Below are 27,473 nucleotides of genomic sequence, written 5' to 3' on the forward strand. Positions count from 1 at the left end.
TTAGTGTTTGCACTTCATCAGCTCATTTGCATTTTAAAGGACACACCCAAAACGGCACATTTTTGCACACCCCTACAAAGTGGCAATTTTAACATGTTATAATAAATTATCTATTTGATATTTTAAGCTAAAACTTCACATGTGTACTCTGGGGACACTAACAATTTATTTGACATCTTAAAAAAATATTGTGACATGTCCCCTTTAAAGGAAAACACCACCGTTTTCCAAATTGTACTATGTTCTTACCTCAACTTATAGAAATATTAATACATACCTAACTTTATTCAATGCATGCAATTAATCTGTACAACTTGACGTGAATGTGTTAGCATTTAGCTAGCCCTATTTATTCCTTAGGATCCAAACAGGTAGGAATTTAGAAGCCACCAAACTTTTAGGTTTTCCATACGTACTCGTGTAACTACTCATGTAACATTCTTTAAATAGGGAAAACATGGAAGTGTTTGGTGGCTTCTAAATTTATCCCTATATGGTACATAAAGATGTATTAATTTGTCTAAGTTGAGGTAAGAGCATAGTAAAATATTGAAAAACGGGGGTGTTTTCCTTTAAGACACAAGTAAATGTCCATGAAAAGCACTCAGGAAACTAGTGATGTTGAAATACAACCGCTGTACTCACAAACTGATGTTTCAAAGCAGAAATGAGTCTTATTCTTAACTAACAATGTGTAACTGTATTTGATTGAAACACACACAAACACATACCTCTAAAATAAACGTCCAACAAATTTTTTTTTGTATGGTGTTCCATTTACAAACTTTGGCAAGCGCTTGTTTATTTACATCCTCGCTGTCCAACACACGTACTTCTGAAGTCTCTCTTTTGGTGAAAGTAGATCAAGGTGAGACAACAAACTTGTAGTACAGATACTTGTGAGAAAAACAAAATTACATAGTGGATCATCAAAACCTACAGTACATGTAAAGATGTCTGCTGGCACTATTTCTGTGAACAAATCTAAGAGACTGACACTATAACCCAAATAAAATGGTTGTAATAAAGGTTTCAAAAAAGTTTAAAGCCTTGAATATATAAATACACTTAAATCAACAGTGATCCCATACTAATGATGTGCAGTTTTTTGTTTTTGCCTTCACTGTTTGGGGAAGATTTGTCCTTTAAAAGCACTAGATGGCAGTGTGATTCTGTGTCACAAAGGCTATAGTGGCTGACCAAATGATTACGTGAGAGTGGGTAACAATGAACACCAAACAGTGGTAAGTCAGAGCACAGCTGCTGGCTTGAACAGCAAGAGACTACATTACACAACAAAAATCTTCAGTTGCTAACACAAAACCACAAGAAGATGTCATAATGAACGTTACATTGTTACAACTCAAGTTCATAAAATGTTCAAAATGGCTGACACTATACATGTAGTACCCACGAGATTCAATGGGAGGTGCTGTTGTTGCAACCAGGCTTGGTAGCAGTCTGTAAAAATCCTTGGTGTGCTTCTTATATCCACTTATTAAACTGCAAAATCTTTAAAAAAGACAAAACAAAAACAATCAAAAAACAACATACTACATGACCTTAAATGGACACGTTAGGTTATAATGTAGCGGCTGTGACCTGACCCCGTCACTGAGGGTCACAAACTAAACATCAGTGCTCTTCTGATCCAGTCCCAAGCAATCAGAAGGTTTCTCATGTCCTTGTATGAAAGTATAAAAATGTGTCCATGCAGCATGCATAGGTGTAAAAAAGGCAGGAAACACCTAATAACTGACCTGGACGAGCAGAATCAACACCCAGAACTAGAATGCGATCATAAAATGAGTCTATAATCCAGTAGAAATGTATCTAACGTTAACACATTTAAACATGGGTTCCCATTTTTATATCCTTCATTTGTCAAGTTACAAATAATTAGCATGGAAAGCTTTCAAAGCACTCAATGACAATCCATGATGTAGTGCAAAGACTCTAAGAGTCATAAAGCAAAAAGTCCTTCATCTTAGTCTGAACGCTGTTTTCAGTCATTTAGACCTTTGGTAAAACATCAAATACGAATTATTAATACGATCCTTTAAATAAAGTGAAGGTTCGCTAAGGAGAAAAATGCCCACGTGATGCAATTTAACACAGCAATATTAAAATAGATTAAAATAATAAAGGATTTAAAGAAAATTTGATGTGCACATAGGCATGGGCCGGTTACCGGTTTCAAGGTATACAGAGGTTTAAAGAGTCAAGGTTATAAACCACTAAAATTTTATGTGATACAGTTTTCAAGGTATAAGCTGTGTTTACACAAAATTTAGTTAAATAATTAAGTCATGTAATTGATTTGATGTTTACATTTAATATGATAATTTTTGTATTTTTTTTTAAAAAATATTATAATTTAAGGAATTATTTTTGCCTGGCATACATGTTGTATGTTGCTTAAAAATAAAATGTATGTTGTTGTTTGCATATGCAGACATTTGAAAATAACAAATTGTAGTGGTGCAATGGCAATACTGCAACACCGTGAAACTGTGGTATTTTTGCTAAAGGTTATCATACAGCCAAAATCTCATACCGGCCCATGCCTACTAAAGGTTTTGGTTACGAAAAGGGAAATATCTCTGAAACTATCCAAATCATATTTCAGAATAAAGGGATAGTTTACCCAAAAATTTTAATTCTGTCATCATTTTCTCTTCCTCATGTTGTTCTGAATCGGTATGAATTTATTTTTTTCTGATGAACACAAAAGAAGATATTTTGAGAAATGACGGTAAGCACACAGCTGATTGGCACCATTGACTTCCATAGTAGGAAAACATCTACAACACATTATTTGTTTTACCTACTATGGAAGTCAATGGTTACAATCAGCTGTGTGCTTACTGTCATTTCTCAAAATATCTTACTTTAAGTTTAACAGAAAAAATTAATTCATACAGGGTTATAAAAATATGACAAGAATTTTTTATGGGTGAACCTATCCTCCTAATTTGCTTGAATGGCCCACTTTCTTTATATCTTTTCTTCAGATACAAGGTTTTCAAAAAAAGTGACATATCAGATCCTTCCAAATGCTTTTAAATATGTTGAAACAACATCCTTCAATGTTTATGTACAATTAAATTAATGCAGCCGAATGTCAATAGCTGTAGCAGGGACAGAAGAGTGTAAAATACCCTGTAGTTGGTTTAGTCAATACTGAAATATTCTGTTTTAAAAGCTGCCTTCATCAAAGTACTTCATAAATACACTTCTTAAAAAGGGCAGAAAATGTAGTTTTTTTTCGATAAGGAAACGGATAAACAAAAAATATATTTTTTGCTTGACCCAATAAATTATATAAAAGTGGGCTAAACGAGACATGATTAATACATTAGTCAGAACACAATGTTTCTCTCTGCAAAACCGTGTTTGAATACAAAGAGCGGATGATCGATAGCTGAATCGAAACAGATGTTAGAAAACAGGTTGTTTCCACAGTCTACGCGGATGAAGTCCACTCAAGTCTTTAAGTTCAAAATGCTGGTGAAAGTAATAAGTATTAAAAACTAGAAATAGTGTATTGTGAGATGATTTCATCCAGCATGGAAGATACAGTACTGTACCATGGTTGGCTAAAATGTCCATACAACGGAGCTGGGGATGTGACTGGATGTGATTGGTCCAGAATGGTAGATTGTAGGTCATGTGACGATGACTGAACACGCACACAAACTCTCATATACTGAAGAACAACGCAGGGATCTCAACATGGAGCAAACGTTGTCCCAGATGAACCACCGTGCCTAACTGTGAGGAGTTTAGGTGTTCCTCATAGCCAAGGCTTGTTCCAGCTCCTGTCTCCTCTGCTGAATCTTTAAAGAAATGAGGAGGACGATGAGCCAGTAATTTAACCAGTGCACAATGCATTTTATTAGCACATGCATTTTTTGGGAATCAAACTAATGCTAGCACCATGCTGAGCTACAGAAAAGTTTAGCCATACATCCTTACAAAAGACTTACAGTAAAAGTGGGAAAGTACAACATGTTGTAACATTGTGTTTTATAGTTAACAGGATCAATAATATATATTTTTATATTTTTACCTTGCAATAGAAGTAACGACTGACAGCTTCCTGAGACCATGGCTCATGATAAAATTCTGCTCTTCTCTCCTCCTCTGGGTTTCCAACAACATCTGTCATTATCTGCAAGCAATCCAAAAGGTAAAATCAGTAAGAAACCAGGGCTTGATGTAATGCATGACTAAGAAATTAAGATCAACATTTTGCAAAGAAAAAAATTCACATGGAAATCTGTTGAATGTAGGGGTGTAACGGTACGCAAAAATCACGGTTCGGTGCGAACCCCGGTTTTGAAGCCACGGTTCGGTTCATTTTCGGTACAGTAAGGGAGAAATGCAAACATTAAACTGCAGGTTGTTTATTACTTTAAACTTTTTTTTACAATTTGTTTACACTTTTTAAACACTTTATTAAAGTATAAAATATATATAAAATGAAAAAATAATAAATAAAATACTACTGCAAAGTTATTTTTTACATTATTTTATAACAGAAGGTAACTCTTATCTTAACCTTCTCTTAAACTTTTTCTACTAAAACCTTGAACTAACAAATTCAATTCCTGAATACATTTATGAACTATTAGCCTACATTTTTGCCACTAAAAATTTTCTGTTTTGATTTATTTTGGATTGTTTAACTCACAGAATTGAATTGGCTATGTACCATCTCTGTATAAAAATAATATTACTGCTCTATGTGTAACTGCATAGCAAGCAACATGATGATATACTTATTATACACTCATTTTGAGATTAGTGAGCTGCATACATAGCCATCTTTGATCTTTTGCACGTTTCTCCTAATCTTTGCTTGTGTCATCAATGTAAGCTGTGACTTTACTTACGAACCCCTCCGCAGCTGAGTAACAGCTGAGTAAGCCCGGGTTACAGCTCTTCTCTGTCCCGACCAGCTGATCGCATTGTGACAATGATATGATTGACGTGATATGCAGATGAAAAATCTGATCACGCATTCCTTATTCTTGCTGTCACAGAAAGCGCGTCTCAAGAATGCGTAGCAACGAAAGACGTGCATCCTCTCACGCACTTTTGAAAGAACAAAGCAGCGCGTTGACACGCGTTTAACATGCGCTTTTAGATACGACACGTAAACGTTTACATCAATAATCAAACGGATATACAACTAGTGATGTTACCAGTGACACCGAAGCTCCGAAGCGTGTGTCAAAAAAACGAACCGATTTTCATTGAAGCTTTGTATCGAAGCTTGATTCGTTCTGGCAAAATCACGTGACCAATGACGTCCGAAGCTTCGTTTCACACACACCCACGTGACTGCTTCGTTATCTGATTCAAAGGTTTAGAATTGTGCGATGTGCGGCGCGCCCTCATGGGTTGTATTGGAGTATTGCATTACACGGAATCGATTACTAGTGAGTTTATGATATATATAGAATATATTAGTAGTAAAAAGCCTTTTCTGCACCACTTAATACCATGATATATTTTTTAATTGGTTCACACTTTATACTTTTGAGACAAGGTCTATCCTTAATTTGTTATTTTTGTTTGAAGTACCATTCGCATGAAATGGAACATGCTTTGGTCATGTATTTAATATAGTGTTACATTTATTTATGAATCTATCCTTAATTTGTCAATCCATTAAGTTTTGCTTTTATAATTAAATTAATACGTTGTTTGGTTGTAGAACATGTTGTGAAACAGCACTTTCACCAGCAGAGGTCCTCATTGAGCTCTGATTTGAAAAGCTTCGAGTAATGAACCTTTTTCCGATACAATTGGGTTGAAAGCTTCACTGCTTCAAGAAAGCTTCACTTCGCCATCACTATATACAACTAAGTAAATAAAAATCTTTCTGCGGGCCGAATTATGTTATATGTTTGACAGAAGACTTGCGCTGAACGCGGAGACTTCCGCCACTTAATATGTTCGTGCGGAAACGCACGTATTATGTTCCGCACAGGCGCACACAAAATACTTTCGGTGCACGTGCGCACCGTGCCGAAAGCCCTGAACCGAAACGGTCCGGTTCGAATACACGAACCGTTACACCCCTAGTTGAATGCATTGCTATAAAAACAATATATGACCATTTTTAACATATTTAAATAATGACTGAAAGCTTTTAAATAAAAAGTTTGCAGTTGCTGCCCCACTATAAGCATCAAAGAAAAATTCCTAGAGGCAAAGTTTGACATGTTAAGTCATTCAAACAAACTGGGCAATGTTTCGAAAGCACCACACTATTTACATTTAGTTAAATCAACCTATGAATGGCTTACTTCATAGTCTCTGCATTAAAATATTAAATTGAGATAGAAAAACAAAGTACAACACTCACTTTTATATGTCTAGATACAGTATGCCTAGATAAAGTCATAAAACACACAACAGAAAAAAAACAAAGAAAGTTAGTACATACTTTCAGATCTCTGCTCTGGGATTTGAGCCAGTCCTGGATGTAGCCTTTGGGATCTCTGGAGAAGCTGAGCATGAAATCTCTCTGGATCTTCAGCTGATTTATGGACTCTATAGTCTCATGGATCTGGAGGTCATTTAAAATCACATTAAAACATATGGCATGAATTTATAGACATGGTAGCACAGCAAAAACTATTAAATCTGAATAATTGTCATGTTCATATGGTCAGTGTAACTAATATGATTCAAAATGAGTCATTTGCCCACACTGTTATGCAAGTTTCTCCCTTACCTTGTTATCCAGTGAGGCAATCTCTTGCTGATTGGCTGTGGAGAGCAGGAAGCTGCTCATTTGAGCTTTAAGGGGATCCTCCACCTCTACATCAATGTCATAGCATGCCGTTTTCTTTTGATCATTAGGGTCAACGCTGTAGACGCAAACAGAACATAACCTTAATGAGAATGCTGTTTTTATTCTTATAAGATTAGAGTATAGTTAAATAGTGACAAGTCATGTCAGTAAGGAATTGAAACAAAATACTCCTGATTACCTAAAGATCTGCTTCAACCTAATAAATAAAAACATAGCTGGTACCATGTGTAATGAATTTAAAAGAAACCTTGAATGTACAGAAAGGCACACAGGTAAAAACAAACAAACCTAATGATGTGGTTGATGACTATAGGGTCGGGGGGCAGTAGGAGATTGGTGAGGCGCTGTGGAATTTCAGAGAACTTCAGACGTGGACAGTCAAAGATCTGCAAGAGGATGAGACATTTACCACTTTTGGTTCTTTGGTGATGAAATAAAATGTTATACTTTTACAGGTATTTAAGCATACCGTACCTGCTGGAAATACTTATCACAGTTGATGTACTCTTTATCATGGGAGTCCTGCAGTTTGTTGGTTTTAACATACTGCCAGAGTGCTTGAATAATACTGGAGCGAGTCTGTGTGTGAATACCCAGAAGACGAGCCAGTCTCGGATCCAGTTTAAACTGAGGAGGCTGCAAACGGGGCACATACATCTCAGTTCTTTCAGTTTCTGTTGTTTAGTCACCATGCATGTTATAAGCATTTCAGACTAATGACACATGGTAAAAGTGTTTCTGTATGCTCTAAAATGCATACAGGAACTCTAAAATGTCTGAAAGGCAATAAAGAAGCATTTGACACACAAGCTTGGATCTTGAAGTACTTGTTTTAAAACATAATCAAACAATAACATATAATTTTGTACTTAGTCTTCAGTCACATCATAGTATTTTTGGTTTATATGTAAGGGCCTTATTTCACGATAACAACCTGCTGCCTATACATTATTTACATTCATGCAAATTACACGGCTATTTACTTTTTAAGTAAGGTTATGAACATTAAATAATAAATATTTTATTTGCTCATTTTTAACGAATGAAGACCTTTCGCAAGGAACCCCATTTACTTTCAGTTTTAAGATAAGACAAGATGCCAAATGTCACGAACATGCCATTTGGTTTTATAATTTGTAAAATAATGTAATAAATGTTTTTAAAAGACATATTTATATTAAATTTTTTTATAAATGTGTACAACATTTGACAAACAATGTTATAAAGTGTTATTTGTTTTAGGCGATTGTTATCGCGGAATAATGTATCTTGGAATGTTGCGACTGCCCAATCAGAATCAAGCATTTTAGAGTGCCGTGTAATAAACAGAAGTTCACTCAAAAAAAAAATTCTGACCCCAATGTGTTTACAAACCTTTATAAATGTCTTTGTTCTGATGACCACAAAGGAAGATTTTTTTAAAAAATTTTTGTAACCAAACCAATCAGAAGCCTCATCGACTTCCATAGTATTCTTTTTTCCTTCTTTGGAAATCAATGGGGGTTCTGATTGGTTTGGTAACAAACATTCCTCAAAATATATATATTTTTTGTTAATCAAAACAAAGACATTTATAAAGGTTTATAACAGTGGCAGCCGGTGACTTCTTTTTTCGTGGGCGCTCGATGCGAAGTTCTTCACAAAATGACCCACTGCATCCTCTGTTTACAAAATTTAGGAAATCACCATCAGGAAGGAGGTACACAGCTGCATTAGCAACTAAAAATATTTACAAAAAGTCATTCATACCAAGTGCAATAACACTACTGAACTCACAATAGTCCATATAAGATATCCATATTTATCTTTTTGATATTGGTGTGTGATGAAGGTGTTATCTATTGTTGTTTGTAAGGGTTAATGTGTTATTTGTCTGTTGTATTTATTGTATATTCATTGTGTATGTGTTTTAGAAATCCACCTGTGGAGCCAAAAGATAAATTTCCACTTTTTGTGGACAATAAAGTTGAATTGAATGTATGTAGCCTTCATGTGTGTGGTTCCTTATTTCAAAATATGTGTTCTGCGTGTCGAGTGATCCTTTGTGCATCATGTGTCTTGTCAAAATAAGTGCCGGCTGTAGAAACGTCTAAAGGGTTTATGATAAAGAAACTCGCATAATCTCATGCGTAATCAGAGTTTACTGTCTTGCGTGTATTTTGTGAACGTGAGCGTCTCTTTTATCATAAACGGTTTTGATGTGCGTGCAGCAGGCACTTATTGTGACAAAACACGTGATGCACATGGTTCACATTACGCAACAAACACATATTTTGAAAACACAAGCAACACACGACACTCCGAACACATATTTTGAATTTGCGCCCCTCAGATGAGCAGTCACGAGCCGCCACAGGTTTATAACAACATGAGAGTTAGTAAAAGAATGTAAAGGACAGATTTTTCATTTTTTGGTGACCTATCCCTTTAAACCCACTTTACTAGATGCATTATGTCATCTTTACCTGGTAATCCAGCATTAACAGCAGAGTACAGCGCACATTCACATCACCAGGCCTCTTTACTTGGAAACCGTCTGTCTCCTGGGTGTTTTGGGTTCGATGCCACTGAATGAATGTAGAGAGAGATTAGCATTCATACCTACAATAACATACAAAATGCATTCAAATTTAAGACGAGACGTTAACTATATAACAGTAACATTAACTTCATACAATTATTATTAATGAAATGCTGTACAACTGTATACAAATGTCAGTACTATCTTTTTACCAGATAATCCATTAGATATTAATGTGTTACTGTGGTGTTAAGTTGCTGTTATGAATTAATAGTTTTATCATCATTTAAAACAAATGATTTCAAACACCAACCTCAACCAAATGGTTATCAGGGCCGTAAAGGTCTTTGTCCAGCTCGATCACCAGACTTTTAAAGAATGAGGAGAACTTCCTCTTCATCTTTCCTGGCTGTGAATAAAAATGATGAGTAGTGTTTTCCTATAATCAGCATGTTTTACAGACCAAACATAACTATCTAGTTCCAAGTGAAAAGACATGGAGGGAATGCAAGAATCTTGCTTACACCACATCATAAACTTTCCTTGTAGATTTTCCAAAGAAGGGAATGACCTCTGAATGTTCAAATTAAATGTGGTACACTGGTGGATGATTTGCTATGCAGGACAACATTCCACACAGTCCAAGAACTGCAAGATTCCCTAAAACAATCATCAATAAGTACTGGTTTCATTTTTGGGGCATGGAAAATACATGCCTCAAATGTATTAGTTAAACCAGTCATGGTCAGATGATGAGCCAAGAAGTTGAATTTATGCTACACATTGCATACGGACTTAAGAATAAAGACCCGCACTTTAGCTTCTATTCCTAACAATAAACACAGTATTTATTTCAAAAACTATTTGTAGATAAATTAACATTTAAAAATACCCAATCACAGAAATCATTTGAATACTTATTCTACAGTGCTTCTACTAATTGTGTAGACATACTGGAAAGCAAAGTGTTGCATTGTACACTCAAGTAACATTTTTGTTTTTCTGGATTGAAGAACACAAGCATTCACAAGATGTTTGGGATGAATGCAACTTTTGCTAAATGTTTTTTTGGCACAATGTTTAGTACTACCACAGATTTGTCTCTTGTCCTTCACTTTGTTGTTAAGCCTTTTCAGTAATGGCCTTAAAATGAAAGCAAACCAGAAAGGCAGAAATGTAACGCTTGAATTTTATAGTTTCATTGTTTTTCTTTATAGTTTTGTAATAACTTTTCTTGGACTCTTTGGTTACTTTATGAATGGTTATTTCATGGTCTTTTCCTGGTATCCTTGAGCAGATGCCAAGCAAACATAACCAAGTTTACTTTTTTAAAATTTTACTTATTAAACTTTTTTGTGAAATATTTCATTATATTTTGTTGTTAAGTAATCTATCATACCTAGCTAACGGCAAGTACATTAAAGTATTTTTTCCTCTTTTTTTTCAAACTACAGTATTGGTCAAATTATTTTGTGGTAGTGAAAGCATCTGATTAAGCTTTAGTTGCACTTTTTTAGTATATGCAGTGCTGGTGCAGACATATAACAAATCAAAAGAGTAAAAATAAGTAAATGGAGTCACAGAACATTCTGAAACTTATGTCTGGATGAAGGAAGGGGAGTGATTTCATTGGTAAATGAGGCACATCTCTGTGGTCATGACTTGAAAATATGGCATGTGTGTGTAAATATAACCTTAGTAGTTTAAAAGCTACATAGGTGCCATTACCAAGATGTGATGTCTCTGGGCAAAAAGCACAATTAAACATTTTATGTAGGCATTTTATGTGTGATGATTATAAAGTATTTCCCTACTAACAGTACCAGAACGACAACCAAGTGTGCAATGAGGGGAAAACGTTTTTTTAATGTTTTACAGTAAAGGTTCAAGAAATCAAGAAAGTGCCCTTTAAGGGACAGTTCACCCAAAAATGAAAATTCTGTCATCATTTACTCAACCTCATGTTATTATAAACCTGTATAAACTTTATTCTGATAAACACAAAGAAAGATATTTAAAGATTTTAATCGGTTTGGTTATAACCATAGACTGTAAAAAATATGGACGTAGTGTCTGTGAAGTCACCCACTGGTTTGTGAAGAGGGCCATCACCATCTTGGTCGCGCATCACTCACGGATAAATGGTAAAGAGGCCAATGTGGGTGACGCTGAGGTGGGAGTTCACCCATCACTCAAGTGGCCACGCCCTAATTATGCAGAACTTTAAGGTTTAATATAATTTCTCAACTCTCAATTTTCTGCTGTAAAGTTGGGCATTTTAACATAGAGATCTATGGGAATTCACTCCCTTTTGGAGTCAGTGTTTAGCGGACATTTGATGAATTTCAGTTTAAGTCACTCCCATATTGGCCTCATCAGAGAGATCGGAAGGTTGCCCCTCGATTACAACCTTATTAAAGGAATATTCCATTTTCTTAAAAGAAAAATCCAGATAATTTACTCACCACCATGTCATCCAAAATGTTGATGTCTTTCTTTGTTCAGTCAAGAATAAATTATGTTTTTTGAGGAAAACATTGCAGGATTTTTCTCATTTTAATGGACTTTAATAGAGCTCAACATTTAATACTTAACTCAACACTTAACAGTTTTTTTACCAACGGAGTTTCAAAGGACTATAAACGATCCCAAACGAGGCATAAGGGTCTTATCTAGCAAAACGATTGTCATTTTTGACAATAAAAATAACAAATATACACTTTTAAAGCACAACTTCTCGTTTAAATCCGGTCGTGATGCGCCAACTTGACCCCACGCAATACGTCATGACGTCAAGAGGTCACAGAGGACGAACGCGAAACTCCGCCCCAGTGTTTACAAGTGTTGAGAACGAGGACCGTTCCTACGTTGTTGTATGTCAACTAATACTAATTAATGTCTTTGTTTATTGTTTACAATGGTCCGCAAATGTGCGTTTTATATATGTAACACGTGACCTCCCTACGTCACTACACATTTACGTTAGGTCGCGCTGGACGGGATTTAGACGTTGGCGCATCACGACCGGATTTAAACGAGAAGTTGTGCTTTAAAAGTGTATATTTGTTATTTTTATTGTCAAAAATGACAATCGTTTTGCTAGATAAGACCCTTATGCCTCGTTTGGGATTGTTTAGAGTCTTTTGAAACTCCGTTGAAAAAAACTGTTACGTGTTGAGTTAAGTGTTAATTGTTGGTGTCTATAAAAGTCCATTAAAATGAGAAAAATCCTGCAATGTTTTCCTCAAAAAACATAATTTCTTCTCGACTGAACAAAGAAAGACATCAACATTTTGGATGACATTGTGGTGAGTAAATTATCTGGATTTTTCTTTTAAGAAAATGGAATATTCCTTTAACATCCATAGTAGAAAAAAGTATACTATAGAATTCAATGGGGCTTCTGATCAGTTTGGTTACAAACATTGCTCAAAATATCTTCTTTAGTGTTCATCAAAACAAAGAAATTTATACAGGTTTGTAATAATATGATGGTGAGTAAACTATGACATTTTGGGTGAACTATCCCTTTAAATATCTGTGTTGTGCACATTCTAACTTACATCATCCAGTAGTTTGCCTTCCACTCGTAGCTCCCAGGATGCAATGCTGCCTTCAGAGTCCTCTGCATCAGGCTTGGCAGGGTTATAAGTGTTGGAGATGTAGAGACGCAGTTTTCGCTTTTGCTTAAAAAAAAGAAGAGATCGTGTTTTCATTCTCATGATATGAAAATATTAATATTTTAAGATAAAACCACAGAGGCATTGTGCCAGTAAAAAAATGCTTTGTGATCAGAGAACAAATGGCTGCTCCAAGTGGTCATTTTACAAAGAAATAAGACTGTTACTGATTTCTTCATAAAATCATCCTATACAAAATGTAAAGAACATTCTGTGAAAAATATCCTTGATATCTTTAATATTGGCTGATTAAAGCCATGTCAAAGATTAAAATCAATGTACAATCAGTGACTGATATCAAACTTTGATTTCAATTTTAAGCCTAGATGTCCTCAGAAACAGGCTAATATAAATGAACAAATTGTATTTAAATTGGTTAAAATTGATCAACCTTAGCATAAACCTTATCATTAAATTAGCCTGAAAATACAGCTCAGGATAAAAGGAAATACCTTCATAGGTCTCTTAAGTGCTTCTTGGATGTCCACCCGTTTACGCATTATGGTCTGGTCTAATTTCCGCTCGAATGCCAACAGGTCCATATAAGCCTGGGACTCTGGTACAAGCTCACGAATCTAATAAAGAAATGTAATACCACCACATTTTATAAGAACCACAGAAGATGGTGAAGCAATCCAAACATAGTCAGTCTGCTCTCTCTCTCGCTCTCTCTCTCTGTTCATGATAGACTGAGTGTTTTATCAATGACTAATGCATCTGGTGTCTACATTGCAGTTGTATCTATACAGCTTGTATGATAACACAGACATTCTGTTCGTTATCTTATCTAACACAGCCAACTCAAAGACTATAAAAAACACAGTGAGAACCATCCATAAATAATACACTAAGGCCATATTTCAGAATATATTAATATTATATTAGATGATTTACAATAGATTTAAATCAACCATGAACCCACAGCAGTACTGCTGTTTTAGGGTATAATGCCTTTTTTAGCTTATATATTGGAATATCTAAAATCTTACATTGCGATACACCTGTGGCATTAAATATTACACAGAGAAGATCTCCAATTATCGAAGAACTGAATACGAAAACCTTTCAAACCACTTCATATCGCTCGCTTGGTAGTAAATTCCGCCCCTCGAAAGGCCGAGATCGAGAGCCACCACACACGCCCTTGCATCTTTATCCATGCACATTTGCAAGCAATTAATCAAAACTAAACCAACCAGTAAAAGGAATGAAAGGGATCCGATCTCTTACTCACCCTTTGTGGAAGGATCTTATCAGCCATCTTCCTCCTCTTGGCACTGCAGAAACAGGGAGAAAGGGGAAATGGAGAGGAAAGGCAGAAAAAAACAAGATGTTACTATGGAGACTGACAGTGGAGCACCCGGGACATCTGCTAAAATTCTGGGGCTGGTCCAGGATGCGGGAAAGCCGGTGCAGGAGTGTGTGTGTGCGCAACGCTAGTCCAGATGGTGTTGGCAACCATTGGCACAGAGAACGTTACTAGAATGCTGCTGAAACTTCAAAAGTTCAAGCTTGGCAAGCAGCACAGATTCAGGGGACCTAAACACAGCGTGCAGTCAGGTGTGTGAATATGCTTGTGTGTGTATATGTGCTAAGCTCTTATGTATTCTTGCACAATAAAACATATATCTTCCTTTTTTTTGTCCTATTTCACAAAGGACAAACACACAGAATCAGATTACTGTATACAGGCCGATATACACTAGTATAAAGTGTATTGAAATTTCTGGAATACTTGTTAGTTGTAATGCACACTATTTTATTCTCAGAGTTAAATATTTATACACTAATGTGACATGTGTTCCTTCACCCCATTAAAATGACGCTATATACACTCACACACATGAGTTGACCACCAAGTAGATAAAAGCACAACTCAAACAGCCTGACCTGGTGTCCTGACCTGAAGTCCAAGCATTTTAAGATCTCACATATTACATCTTCCATCATGCCATGCAAAAAGACATGCATGCACATCATGCAGCTTGTTTCACATTTCCATTTCAATTACCATTTGGCCTTAGATTTTAATTTTACGTCCAATCAAATGACAAGTAATCTCTGACACGGATCAAACAACAAGCTTGTTCAGGGGTGAAGGGAAAATCCTTTTGAGGGATAATTAGGCATATATCTGGAAGCAAGATGGACTTAGGGAGTTTGCTAGGGTAAAGAATCAGGGGTGGGATCAAAACGTGTCAAATCCATCATGCAGCACAATAAACTCCTACTTTAATCCAAGTGTGGGATCTGATTGGGCCTCTCTCATGTCCATCTGCCTCCCTGGAATCTCATTTGGTCCAGGAAATCCCACGGGCTTCCTATGAGTTGATGGTATTTGAAGGGTCATTTATTAGAGGGGACTGAGTTTGTTGACAGGTGTTGCAAGTGAATGCGTTTGCGTGTGCAAATCTAATTTAGTCCACAATGCTGAATATGATGAAAAAATATTGCAAAGCTGAATGCACAAAAAGACAGCAGAACTAGGGGACTTATCCTAGTCTCAGACTAAAATGCATGTTTGAGCTGCCTTCATTAAAAAAAAATTTTGCTATTGTTTTGTTTCAAGATGCACCCGAGTGTGTTTGTAAAAACTTCTTAAAGTGTCATAATGTACTAGTCCTGGATTAATCTAAACCCTGCTGGGAAAAGTGCCAATAGAGTCTAATAGAGCATCTTTCATTATCACTCACACATATACACGACAGATCTGTTGCTTCAATTAGTTTGATGCTAGACAGGAGGGTGGTAGACAATGCAAGATAATGTTACACAAATGTGTCAGACAAGGTCGAAAGAGAGTGAGCAAGTGTGTAAATCAATTGAGAGAGAGAGAGAGAGAGAGAGAGAGAGAGAGAGAGAGAGAGAGAGATTCAGAGAGAGAGAGATTCAGAGAGATATTTCTTATACATTTCTTTACTGTCAGGTCCCTGACCCTAAACAGCAACCAATCTACTGTATACAGTATACCAAAGAGACATGTAACGGGTGATGTAAAACCACAGACTGACCCCAATTTAATTGTGTGGGAACAGCATGACAAGAGGAACGAATAAACATAGACATGAGAGGGAATGTCATTTGACCAACAAAGTCATTTGAGAAAGCTTTATTATTAATAACATTATTTTTCTGCTACAAAACAGGTGAAATCAGAAGACAGGTTCATCACAATGAGCATAATAAATTTGGTATCTGTGTCCTAATCAGGCATGATGCAATATGCTTCCAGCAGCATGCAAACAGTCTGTCCAGGTACTTCATGCTTAATATACAGCTATGTGAATTTGGATTCATTCCATTGTGGGTGAGAACAATGCCACATGAACAGAAAAAAAGCAACTGATAAATGCCTTTTTGCTTGGAGTTATATTACATTTTAATGGATGATATATGTGTTATAACCGTATCACATCACATCTGGTTAGGACACTAAGATTAGCAAAAATGTCATGAAATCTATTTACTAAATCCATAAGCACATTAATGGTAAAATGTGCATGCCCCTTATTTATCTTCATCATATTTGCTTCATCAAGTAATTTTGTTAAAAAACAATTGGTCCATCAGTGCCGCAGGGGAAATTCACAAAATCATCAATCAAAATGTATTCAGCTTTGCCTGTATTGAGCTAAATGTACTGAACATTAATCAGTTTTGGTGTTTCTGTGCTATAGATTTTAGAAATCTAATCCATTTTCTACATTACAGTGTCCTGTCTGTTTTAAAGCAACAGCCCCTAGACTATGAAGTAACACTATAGTTTAGGATTGCTTATGACAAGGGAACGCATATTACTAGGATATTGGCTATATTGGATATTTGTTTGTTAGTACTAATAAACCAGGGCTTTTCAACTTATTCTGGATGCTTTTACCCTTAATAATAATTTGTTACATTTATATAGCGCTTCTTCTGCAGACCTCAAAGCGCTTTACATATGAATGGGGGAATCTCCTCAACCACCACCAATATGCAGCATCCACTTGGATGATGCAACGGCAGCCATATTGCGCCAGAACACCCACCACACACCAGCTTATTAGTGGATAGGAGACCGAGTGATATAGCCAATTTGTATATATGGGGATGATTAGTAGGCCAATGGGCAAATTGTACCCTTATTCTACATCGCTTAATCCTACCCAATACCTAAACTTAACAACTACCATATAAACCAGTAATGAGGAGTTTACTAGGGCAAAAGTCATGTCAGTTAATGAGAATTGTACATTAAAGGGATAGTTCACCCAAAAATGAAAATTCTGGCAACATTTGCTCACTCTCATTTTGTTGCCGCATAAATTTCTTTGTTTTGATAAACACGAAGGAAGATATATCTTCCTTTGTGTTGATCAGAACAAAGAAATGTATACAGGTTTAGAACATTTTGGGTGAAATATCCCTTAAAGGTGACATAGAATGATTGAACGGGGTATTTATCCTTGTTCTGTGATGTGACATGTAAACAAACATTTTTTTGTTTGGGTCTGTAATGCCTTAGAAGCTTCCTAAAAACCTCTCTCAGATAGCTCTATTAGGGTTGGTGATTTTAAACAAGTGGTTTTGCACCTATTTGGCTCCCCCTACTGGCTTAACTTGCAATCTCATTACTGATTGGCTGACTTTGCTGCCACTCAAAAAATGTAGCCAATTATTTTAAAGTGGAGGGGCAGTGAGATGCCTGTGATGTCATAAGCATCAGTTTTTCAGCTTGGGCCGTTTTCTGGCTGACATTTCTAAAAGAGGAATTCCTATGAGACTGAGATGTTTAGCATGTCTAGCACTTTTTGTATGTTCGGGAATGCGGATAGACTACCATTATTCAACAAAGACAAGGTAAAAATGGTTTTTCATTCACTGTCCCCTTTAAAACTAAAGTGTGACCGACTATTCTTATGGTAACCCCATATAAGAGAGTAGGAAAAAAAAGCGTAAAAGAGCTTACAAGCTCAGTGCAATAAAACCTCAATCATTAAGACAAAGGAAGTTACTCTCCAACCCTGTGTTTAAGACATTTATATACACCTGAATTTAAAAGGGCATAAAACAAAATGTCGTTTTGGGGTTAGGAAGCTCTGTTTTTGAGCAGGGTTAGCTCAGCCTTTGCTAAAAGTTACCCTTTCTTTTAGCTTTAATTCATAGCATATTGAAGAGATACTTGAAAGTGGGAGAGATAAAGAGGAAATGGGATCTATTTGTTGTGAGCACAAGGGGGGGGGGTCTTAACATTTTCAGTTTGAACAGCCCATAAGACCAATAGATTATAATAAGGATTGATTAAAATGTACCATATTTTACTCACTTCCTGGTTCGATTCTGTACAGCCTGCTGCTGCTGCTGTTGTTGTTGCTGCTGAATCTGTTGTTGTGATGGTGCGGGTCGTTTGCGGCTGGGCTCCATGGCCTGATTGTTGAGTCCAGGCCGAACTGCAGGGCTTCCTCCATATGGTGGTCCTGGGGGGCCCATTGGAGCTCCCTGGTGAGGCATCCGTGCTCCTGATGGCATGCCAGGCCGCTAAAACAAGAATGACAACAAATATGCCCATGACTAAGAGATGAGTAAAATATACTTAGTCCTAAAATTATATACACTACAAACACGGACTCAGTTAATATAATGCCTTTCAAATATATAGAAAATATTTGCTAATACATTTGCCCATTTGTAGAAGGTTATAAATGACCTAACAGACTACTAAAGCTGCAGCTGTTACCTTCCTTAACAGAACCAGCAACTGCACACCCACAAGTCTGCACAACACTTGTGTCCACATTAACAGCCCAGGACAATGAACGAATGAGAAAGAATAAACCTCTAGTCATGTCACTGATCTCACGATCACATCTGTGCCAGTTTCTCTACTGAAAACAGGTGGTGTGTGTTTGACCAGTATGTTATTTTATTTGTTGAGATTGATCTAATTACATTTGTTGGCTTGTTAACTTGAATTATATTAAAGGTGCCATAGAATGTAAAACTGTATTTTATATGAATAATAGGAGTTCTGTGCATGATAATGACATATATTAAGCCTCAAACATAACTGTTTCTTCTTAGGCTCAAACATATAAGGTCTGTTCACTAATGTGAGCTACTGACACGAGCCTCACTGTGAAACAGTCAATCAGAGATTATTCTTCATGAACCTTTCAAATAAGGAAATAAAATATCATTTCATTTCAAGGATTGTAAATGGACATGTAAAACCATCTCTGATCATCTTTGCAATTTATAAAGTCACATACCTTCTATGTAAATATCAGAGAACAATGCACCATACTCTATCAATGCATTCTTTGGCACCATAAAATTAACCATGATTTTAATAACATTCTAGATTAGTAACAAAAGGAACAACTTAATGAATAAATATTTTAAATACATAAAACATTAAAAGACAAACTAATAAATAAATAAATGAGGTTTATAACCAAACATGGAATGCAGTGTTGCAAAGATATATCAGAGTAACATAAATATTTGAAAGAATTTACCATTAGTACAGGGATGTAACAACATACAGTTCCCTAATGCAGTGTTTCCCAACCAGGGGGGCCCTCAGCAGATTTTTAAGGGGGCCTCAAGATAAAAACAAGCATTAAAATAAGCTAAAACAAGCAAAAATTAAGGAGGCTGTTTACACTTTATATCAAGATGTTTTTTCTGCGATCGGATCAGAAGTGGACTATGCTAAAGACAGCTGTAAACGGTGTTCAAAACGTTATGGGCTCGATCACTTTCGACCACATTCAGAGGTAGTCGAAAACACTTTCGATCGGAATGCTTTTGTAGTGTAAATGCGCATGTGTTTGAATGTGTTCGAACAGTCACACGCGACTGTCTTCTCTCCGCCAATTTATCTAATCCGAGGTACTAAGCACAATGTTTAACGGCTTTTCTGACTTATGGAACAAACACGCAGTGTACAGCTATCTTTGCACTGTAACAAATTTCTGTAGTTTTCACAGCATTATTACTGTAAAATGAGCAAATGCTTACTGTAGAACTTGTATACAGCAAGTTGCTGTAGATCTGCAAAGCATCATGGTCTTTTTTTCAACGGCGGGTAAATTCTACAGTAAAAATATTTTTTCTGTGAATCACAATACAGCAATTTCTAGAGGATTTTTTTCTTCAGCCAAGGAAAGCTACGAAATTCCACACTTTCATCAGAATTTTTACTTCAGAAAGGTAAATTTGCTAATTTAATTCCAAAGTTTACTCTTGTAAAGTCACCTGTTTGTTCAACTTTAAGAGTGCACTGAGAGAGAGGAGTAATGAGCGGCACACTTCCTAGTAAACCCGTCTCGTGTGTGCATTTTGCAATTTTATTACCACAAATATATATTTCTGCATGATTTCGATATATTTTCTAGTCTGGCAACATTTTATAACGTCATTAGATTAGAGAAGGATAATAATTTAATAATAATAGTAATTGGCCGTGTCTCAATGCGAAGGCTGCAGCCTCCGGAGGTCGCATTTCTCGGCTGCATACGTCATCAAAACTGTCTTGTTTCAGAATATTAACAATTATAAAGTTGACTGTTATTCTAAGTTAATAGTAAATTGTTTAATATGCTTATGACTTGCGAATCTAATGGTCAGTTAACTTAAATAACCCAGGGTTGATGACGTATGGACCCTGCATATGCGAGTGCGACGACCTCCGCAGGCTGAAACCAGTCTCTCGAGCTGAAAGAAAACGCAGCTGAGGAGATATGAGGTAAGACTTATCCGGCAACATTACATTTATAACGTCTTTAATTTAATTATAGCGTTAGCATTGTGAACCAAAATTAATTTAAAAGTGTGTATTTTTGTATTTATTGGCGCGATATTCGTTTAAATCTCTCGTTTTTTTCTCTTGCTCGCTTACGTTGCTGCCTGAGGAAACGGACATAAAGTTAAGCGGGCCGATTCGAAAGAAAACACAGTAACACACATTTTTCATAATTTCAAGATTTTTCTGAACTTCATTGGAGGTCAAACTGCAGAAACTATAACGTTAGATTGTTAATAGCCTAATTTGAAGTGTTATACCCGACTTTGGGGAGCATATTGTATAAATATTTGTCTTATCTGGCGACATTACATTTATAACGTCTTTTATTTGATTAAAGAGTACCTAACGTTAGCATTGCTGAATTCAAAATAGTTTGAAATTGTGTATATATATTATACTATTATAATATTCTCGCACTGTATTAAGATATTTCGAGATCTTACTCGTTCTTTTATTCACCTCTTTTTTTTCCTTTCAGACTGCAGACAAGAGCCATCGACCATCGTTCCAGGTACATAAGTTACATGAACTGGCATGCATGATGATTTTCAAATGCAAGCAATGTTGTTTATTCTATGATTTATATATATATTAATATATCAAACATGTTAAAGTGCACAGAAACCATGCAACAGGAAGAAGCTGTTTTTCTCTTGGTTGATGCAAGTTATTTTTGTACAGTATTGACACACTTTTTCTCTTATGAATATTGTACTTGTGATTTCTAATCGTTTTTATTTGTTTGTTTATTTTGTGTTACAGGAAACTTCCACCTAAACAGATGCTGAGGCCCAGATTTCCCTGCCAAGCACTCCAAGGCTCATCATGCTCAGTAAGATCCCAGCACTCGACATACACAATAGATGTCAATTTTAAGGGTTACTTCATCTATAAAGCATATTTGTATCGAGTCACTGTGTGGTGTGAACAAAGTTTTATGTCATCTTGCACATACATTCCAAAAATCTCTAGTGGTTATTGATCTAATAGGTAGTTATGTAGGGCTAGTGTTTTCAATAAATTTTGCTTATGTAAAATAGTAAACCATATCAGATTGAATACTGTGCAATGGCAACTTTTATTTAATATTTTTTTAGGAGAGTCCATTCTGGGGGCAAAAAATGGATGCTTTCCATCGAGGGCAGAGTTCTCCTCCAATTGAGTGACCGTTGTGATTTCACTTCTGCTCTAGCCATGTATGATGCAGCCACTACATTGGAATTTATCCAGAGGTAAGCACTTATTTGTTTTTTATATAGTTTTGACTAGGAATGGGAACAAATATTTGAGTACTCATTCTTTAACCAACTACCCGATAAGTAAAATACTTTTTAAAGTGTTTATTTTTGTTTATCAACTGTTGTGCTATTGTTAAACATCAAACGTTTAATTTAACTCACCATGCAAATGGTAGAAAAGCAGCACAGCTAGTCTAATGCAGTGGCGGCCGGTGACTTCTTTTTTCGAGGGCGCACGATGCAAAGTTTGTCACAACATGTATGTAGCCCGTCATGTGTGTGGTTCGTCATTTCAAAATATGTGTTTGGCGCGTCGAGTGAAACAATACTTTTCCATTCACAAATCAACAAATATTTACCATAAATTTCACTGTTGTATCACTAACTGTAAACATGGTATTGTGGCAGAAATGTGGGATATTCATGTATAATTTTATAATAGTATTAAAGGCGGAGTGCACAATGTTTGAAAGCCATTGTTGATATTTGAAATCACCTAAACAAACACGCCCCTACCCCAATAGAATCTGGACCTTCTTTTAAAAGACCCGCCTTACACATACGCAACCCAGCAAGGATGTCGGTTAGTAGACACGCTCCTTACTGCTGATTGGCTTTAAGTGTGTTTTGGTAGTCGGCCCGTCTCCTTTTCCAAAGCGTTTTTCAAACATTATGCACTCCGCCTTTAATGTAGACAGTTATTAAATAATAAATATTAGATTTTACTCCACAAACCACCAACAGAGCATATAAAAAAATAAAAATTGTTTATTTAAAGGTGCAGTGTGTAAATTTTAGCGGCATCTAGTGGTGAAGTTGTGAATTGCAACCAACTGCTCAGTCCACTGCTCACCTCTTGCTTTTGAAACACATAGAGAAGCTACGGTAGCTGCCACCGGACAAACATGTCATAGTTGGAGACAACTTAGTAAAAAAGTTTGTCCATTAAGGGCTTCTGTAGAAACATGGCTGCACAAAATGGCGGCTTCCATGTAAGGGGACCCTCTGTGTATGTAGATAAAACGTCTCATTCTAAGGCAATAAACACATAACGGTTCATTATGAAAGGTCTTTATACACCCCTGATAATTAAGTTTTGTATATTATTTTGCATTTCTGTCAAGAGATCCTTCTTGAAATTACACACCGCACCTTTAAAACACTGTGAAGTAAACTTTTATGTATATGTCATCAACCCATCTGTCTTGCTTATAAACTTTTACATTAATAGTCAATTTCTTTCACTACAGGGTAGAGTCCAGCCCAGGAAGTCAACTAGTTCAGGTCCAGTTTTAAAAGAATAATAGTTCTGAAAAAAAAAAACGTCTTGGAGAAAAACAATATTCAGGTTTGAAATCCTGCTGTAAATGTAAATCATTTAATTTTTATGCATTTGTAATTTACCAGAAACATTTTAATACATATTGATTGTTTTGTGTGTTCAGAAAAGTGTTTTTGTATGAAGTGTTGAAATTAAATGAAATATTCACAGAAAAATGTTAACATATAAAAAAAAATGTATGTGTTCAAAATAGTTTTGAGATGTTCACAGAAAAAATTTAACATGTTGAAAAAAATGTATGCTATGCTATTTTTAATTTATGAATTTTTGTAATTTAAAGTGAGAAAATAAATGGCATTTTTGTGACAAACAGTGTCTTCATTTTACAGTACACAAAATAAATGCAGTAATCCCTATTACAGTAGTAGTTATGAAATACAGTACTGTGATTATTACTGTAAAAGAGTTCACAGTAATTTTAATTTTACTGCAGTTACATTTACAGTAAGAATACTGTGAAATGAAATACAGCAACTTACTAGCTAATTGCTGCCAGCAAGTTACTGTATTTTTCACAGTATTCTTTTTACAGTGTGGCTTTTCATTGATAAATCTAAAGCGGCTGATCTCTGCGTATTTCAATAGTTTAATTTTGCGATCATGTCAAAGTTGCGTGATCTTATTTCATCAATCGTGCAAAAATATCAGAGAAAGCTCTCACATGTACAAAACACTGTGTAGCATGTTTACTTACAACACAAGCAGCGGACTCTGACATAATATAATTTTGCGTCCATTTAAACCCGTCATTACTCCCGCTTGCGTTTAAATGACAGCAGAGAAACTCGCCCACAGTCTCCACAGACCAACCCTTCAAAGTTATCAGGACAGAAGCAGTCAAAAGCAGACAAAAAAGACGGAAATTAATACCAGGTGTAAACAGAATGTGTCTCTCTAGTCCACTTGTGATCCGACCGACAAACAGCCCCAAGATGTTTCTTATTTTTTTGGCCATCTTAGTATATACATATGATCTGTCTAGTCATTTCCAAGTTCTATTTAATTTTATGTGGAAAAAATTAAGTGATTGGGGGCCTTTAAATATTGTTGTGGGCAACTAGGGGGCCTTGAAGTGAAAAAGGTTGGGAACTGCCCTTTTACTGGACTGTATCTGAAAGAGATACTCAACTGACAAATAACTTTAGTCTATGCTTAGTCTCACTTAAAACATCTTATACCGGGAGAGATCTTAAAAAAGCTTGTGGTGTCAAAATAACACCAAATCTGGAGGGCTTTTAAAAATTGCATGGATTAAAAATATAAAAAAATACTGTAATAAAAATTTAAATAAATATTTTTAAATAAAAATGATTTAAATAAATACGCTTTACAGTTATGTAAAATAGTAATAGCTACTTTGAGAGTAGAAAGAACAGTATGGGGCTATTTCCCAGACAAAGTTTAAGATTAATCCAGGAAAAGACCTTAGCTATATTAGGACATTTGAGTCGTTTTTAGAAACATACTTTACAAAAAGCATTACTGGTGTGCATCTTGAGACAAAACAATGGCACTGATATATTTTAAGATATGTCAGTGCAAGCTGATTTCAGTCAAGACAACTCAAACAAGTATTTTAGTTTTGGACTAGACTCAAGCCCTGTCTAGGAAAGCACCCCTATGCGTTCTGTTATTACAAATAGCACTACAAACATTTCAGCTAGTATGCATCTAATAATGACCCTTTTTGGTTTTGTCTTAGCATTAAAGTTGCACCCCTATCTATTTGCCAACGTAATATTGCAAGCAAGCTGTAAAAACATGTCTGCCAAGAAAAGACAAATTCAAACGCTGTTTAAAATGACAGACCTAATGGGCGTAAAGGCAGTGAATGTGGCAATGCAACTGATGGATGAAAGAGAAACCCCCCAAAGACAGCACACAAACATATGACATGAGCAAGAAACAGCACATAAGAGAAAGTATGAAAGTATGACAGCGGGACAGGATTTAATTTAGCGATTCCACAGTCAAGACCTGGATCATGATGTTGGCAGTGAATTTGTACATGCAATTCGAGAGCATGTCAAAGGTACGGCAGTGAGTGACAGCGCAAACACACAGACGGTGGTCTAAAGGGCGGTAGGGCAGATTCACTGAGGCAAAAAGCAATGAAACTTAGCAAGTAAAAAGCTGTTTTTTAATAAAAGTTATGTTTAAGGGGAAAATGGATTTAATCAAAACAACTCCAGCAATATCTAACAACAACAGCATGCTGAGGCAGAATATATATTTTTTTTATTATTTTCATAAACTTGGTCTGCCCTAGACGGATCGACTGTCACTTACATTAAATTCATCTCTTAGGCATATTTAAAAAATACAATTCATACCAGACTCAATAGGCTAAAAAACTGACCCAAATCTGTCAAGCTCCTTCTCTACTGTGTGAATGAATCTTATAACATTGTCACATTAAACACCCTTAACTGTCACCTTGTGACGGTGGTGTGAGAAAGCTCATTACATTGCAGTTAAACAGGAAGGGCTTTACATTTAACTTTTTGCAGATGTGAAATGTGGTACAGACGTGTGAGACCAGCTGTTTAATGTTAAGACCTAAACTTATCACAAGACAGTGATTGTGATGTACCTACTTATGATATACCTGCAGTGGGATCTGTCTTTGAAGTAGATAAATGCTCTGAAAACGTAATACTGTGGTGGAATATAAGCAGATGAGATATTTAGCATTTGATAGCACCAGACGGTTGGTGGTATAACATTTCTTTTATTTCCTGAAAGCTTCAGCAAAGCATTTCCTCTCCGCCGTCTGTTGGTCACTAGTTTTCCCATCACATCGATACAGGAAACCAACAGGAGAAACCATCAAGTTTGATAGCTAAGCCACAAAAGCCTCTGTGTTAGTGATTTTACCACAGGTGACGTTAGATATGGGTTTGTAGTTACAACACTATGCAGTGGATTTTTTATGATGAATGCTTATCAAAATGAACACACAAAGTAACATGTTCATTATCCTAACTGTAGGGTGTGGATTTGCAGATGCCAGAAAATGTGTGGTGACAGGTGTGTGTTTATAGTCATTTTACAACGTGGCTCATCCCAGAATTTAATAAAAAGGAATAAAAGAATACATTTATCAGGACTTGCACATAAATAACATACAACAAAGAACTGAACATGAATAGACTTTAAATCCACCACTTAAAATAGTTTTAAATAACTTGAGTCCTGTGCTCACTCTCTCTATTGTCAAGTGGCTGCTTTGTTCACCGATCACTTTGAATATGAATTTGAATGCACCTAGGAGATAATTTTTTATTTGAAATATTTTCCAGCAGTCACACCCTGTAGATTTGCACTTCAGAGAGTCTAGCAGTGCTTGAGCTGTCAATCAACTTTGACTGATGAGCAGTCCTGCTCGATTTCCTGTGATAAACAACTTGAATGGCATGAATGTCCTCTGGAGATTCTTTGCTTGCAGTTAATGTGACATCTGTGATATAGGGTCATTTTGCACATTGTCCTACTTCTAATTCATCTTCCAATTAGAGGACTTTGCTTAAAATAAATGGCATTTAGTGGATTCTGCCAACAAACCGCTAAGCGAGGATAATATGTACACTGTCAGAAATAAAGGTACAAAACTGTACCTTTTCTGTCACTGGGGCTGTACCCTAAGTTTCTGTTTGGTACCTTTACATGAAGACAAAACAGAATACAATTTTGGGTAGATTACCGTACCTTTAGGACCTACATTGTTAGAAAAAAGTCAAAATATGTACCCTAGGTGTCAGTGGGGCAGCACCCTTTAAGAAGGTAATTGTATGTACCATTGGGTACAGATATGTAAACATTTAGTACCAATATGTACCTTTGAGATACTAATATGTATTTTTGAGGTACTAATAAGCTCTCTTTGGTCCCAGCATGTACTTCTGAGGTACTAAAATGAAATCCTTAGGTGCAAAGCTGTACTTTTTGAAAGGGTACAGCCCCAGTGACAGAAAAGGTACAGTTTTGTACCTTTATTTCTGAAAGTGTGCATATAATACGTGCTGAGGTTATAATTTTGACAGAGGCGGACTTCACAGCTTTTGCATTTTT

At 36.0% G+C, this 27,473-nt stretch overlaps 1 protein-coding gene across 5 annotated transcripts in view; it reads right to left on the minus strand.

Annotated features, from left to right (window-relative positions):
- Window positions 1–279: 279 nt before the first annotated feature.
- Window positions 280–27,473, minus strand: part of smarcd3b (SWI/SNF related BAF chromatin remodeling complex subunit D3b) — a 44,328-nt gene continuing 17,134 nt past the window's right edge. Inside the window, exons 2-15 of one of the 5 annotated variants that reach the window (XM_065289331.2) lie at window positions 18,339–18,550; window positions 15,265–15,354; window positions 14,268–14,310; window positions 13,486–13,608; window positions 12,917–13,039; window positions 9,667–9,762; window positions 9,298–9,399; window positions 7,307–7,468; window positions 7,121–7,218; window positions 7,011–7,028; window positions 6,752–6,887; window positions 6,461–6,583; window positions 4,073–4,174; window positions 280–3,839 (exon numbers count right to left, since the gene is read on the minus strand). In XM_065289331.2, coding sequence (XP_065145403.1) covers window positions 3,786–3,839; window positions 4,073–4,174; window positions 6,461–6,583; window positions 6,752–6,887; window positions 7,011–7,028; window positions 7,121–7,218; window positions 7,307–7,468; window positions 9,298–9,399; window positions 9,667–9,762; window positions 12,917–13,039; window positions 13,486–13,608; window positions 14,268–14,310; window positions 15,265–15,354; window positions 18,339–18,550 — 1,482 coding nt within the window. In that variant the 3' untranslated portion in view covers window positions 280–3,785. The remainder of the gene's footprint in view (window positions 3,840–4,072; window positions 4,175–6,460; window positions 6,584–6,751; window positions 6,888–7,010; window positions 7,029–7,120; window positions 7,219–7,306; window positions 7,469–9,297; window positions 9,400–9,666; window positions 9,763–12,916; window positions 13,040–13,485; window positions 13,609–14,267; window positions 14,311–15,264; window positions 15,355–18,338; window positions 18,551–27,473) is intronic. The other 4 variants (XM_065289329.2, XM_065289330.2, XM_065289332.2 and 1 more) reach the window with 4 other exon arrangements.

The sequence above is a fragment of the Paramisgurnus dabryanus genome, chromosome 2, assembly GCF_030506205.2.
Source record: "Paramisgurnus dabryanus chromosome 2, PD_genome_1.1, whole genome shotgun sequence".
Lineage (NCBI taxonomy): Eukaryota > Metazoa > Chordata > Actinopteri > Cypriniformes > Cobitidae > Paramisgurnus > Paramisgurnus dabryanus.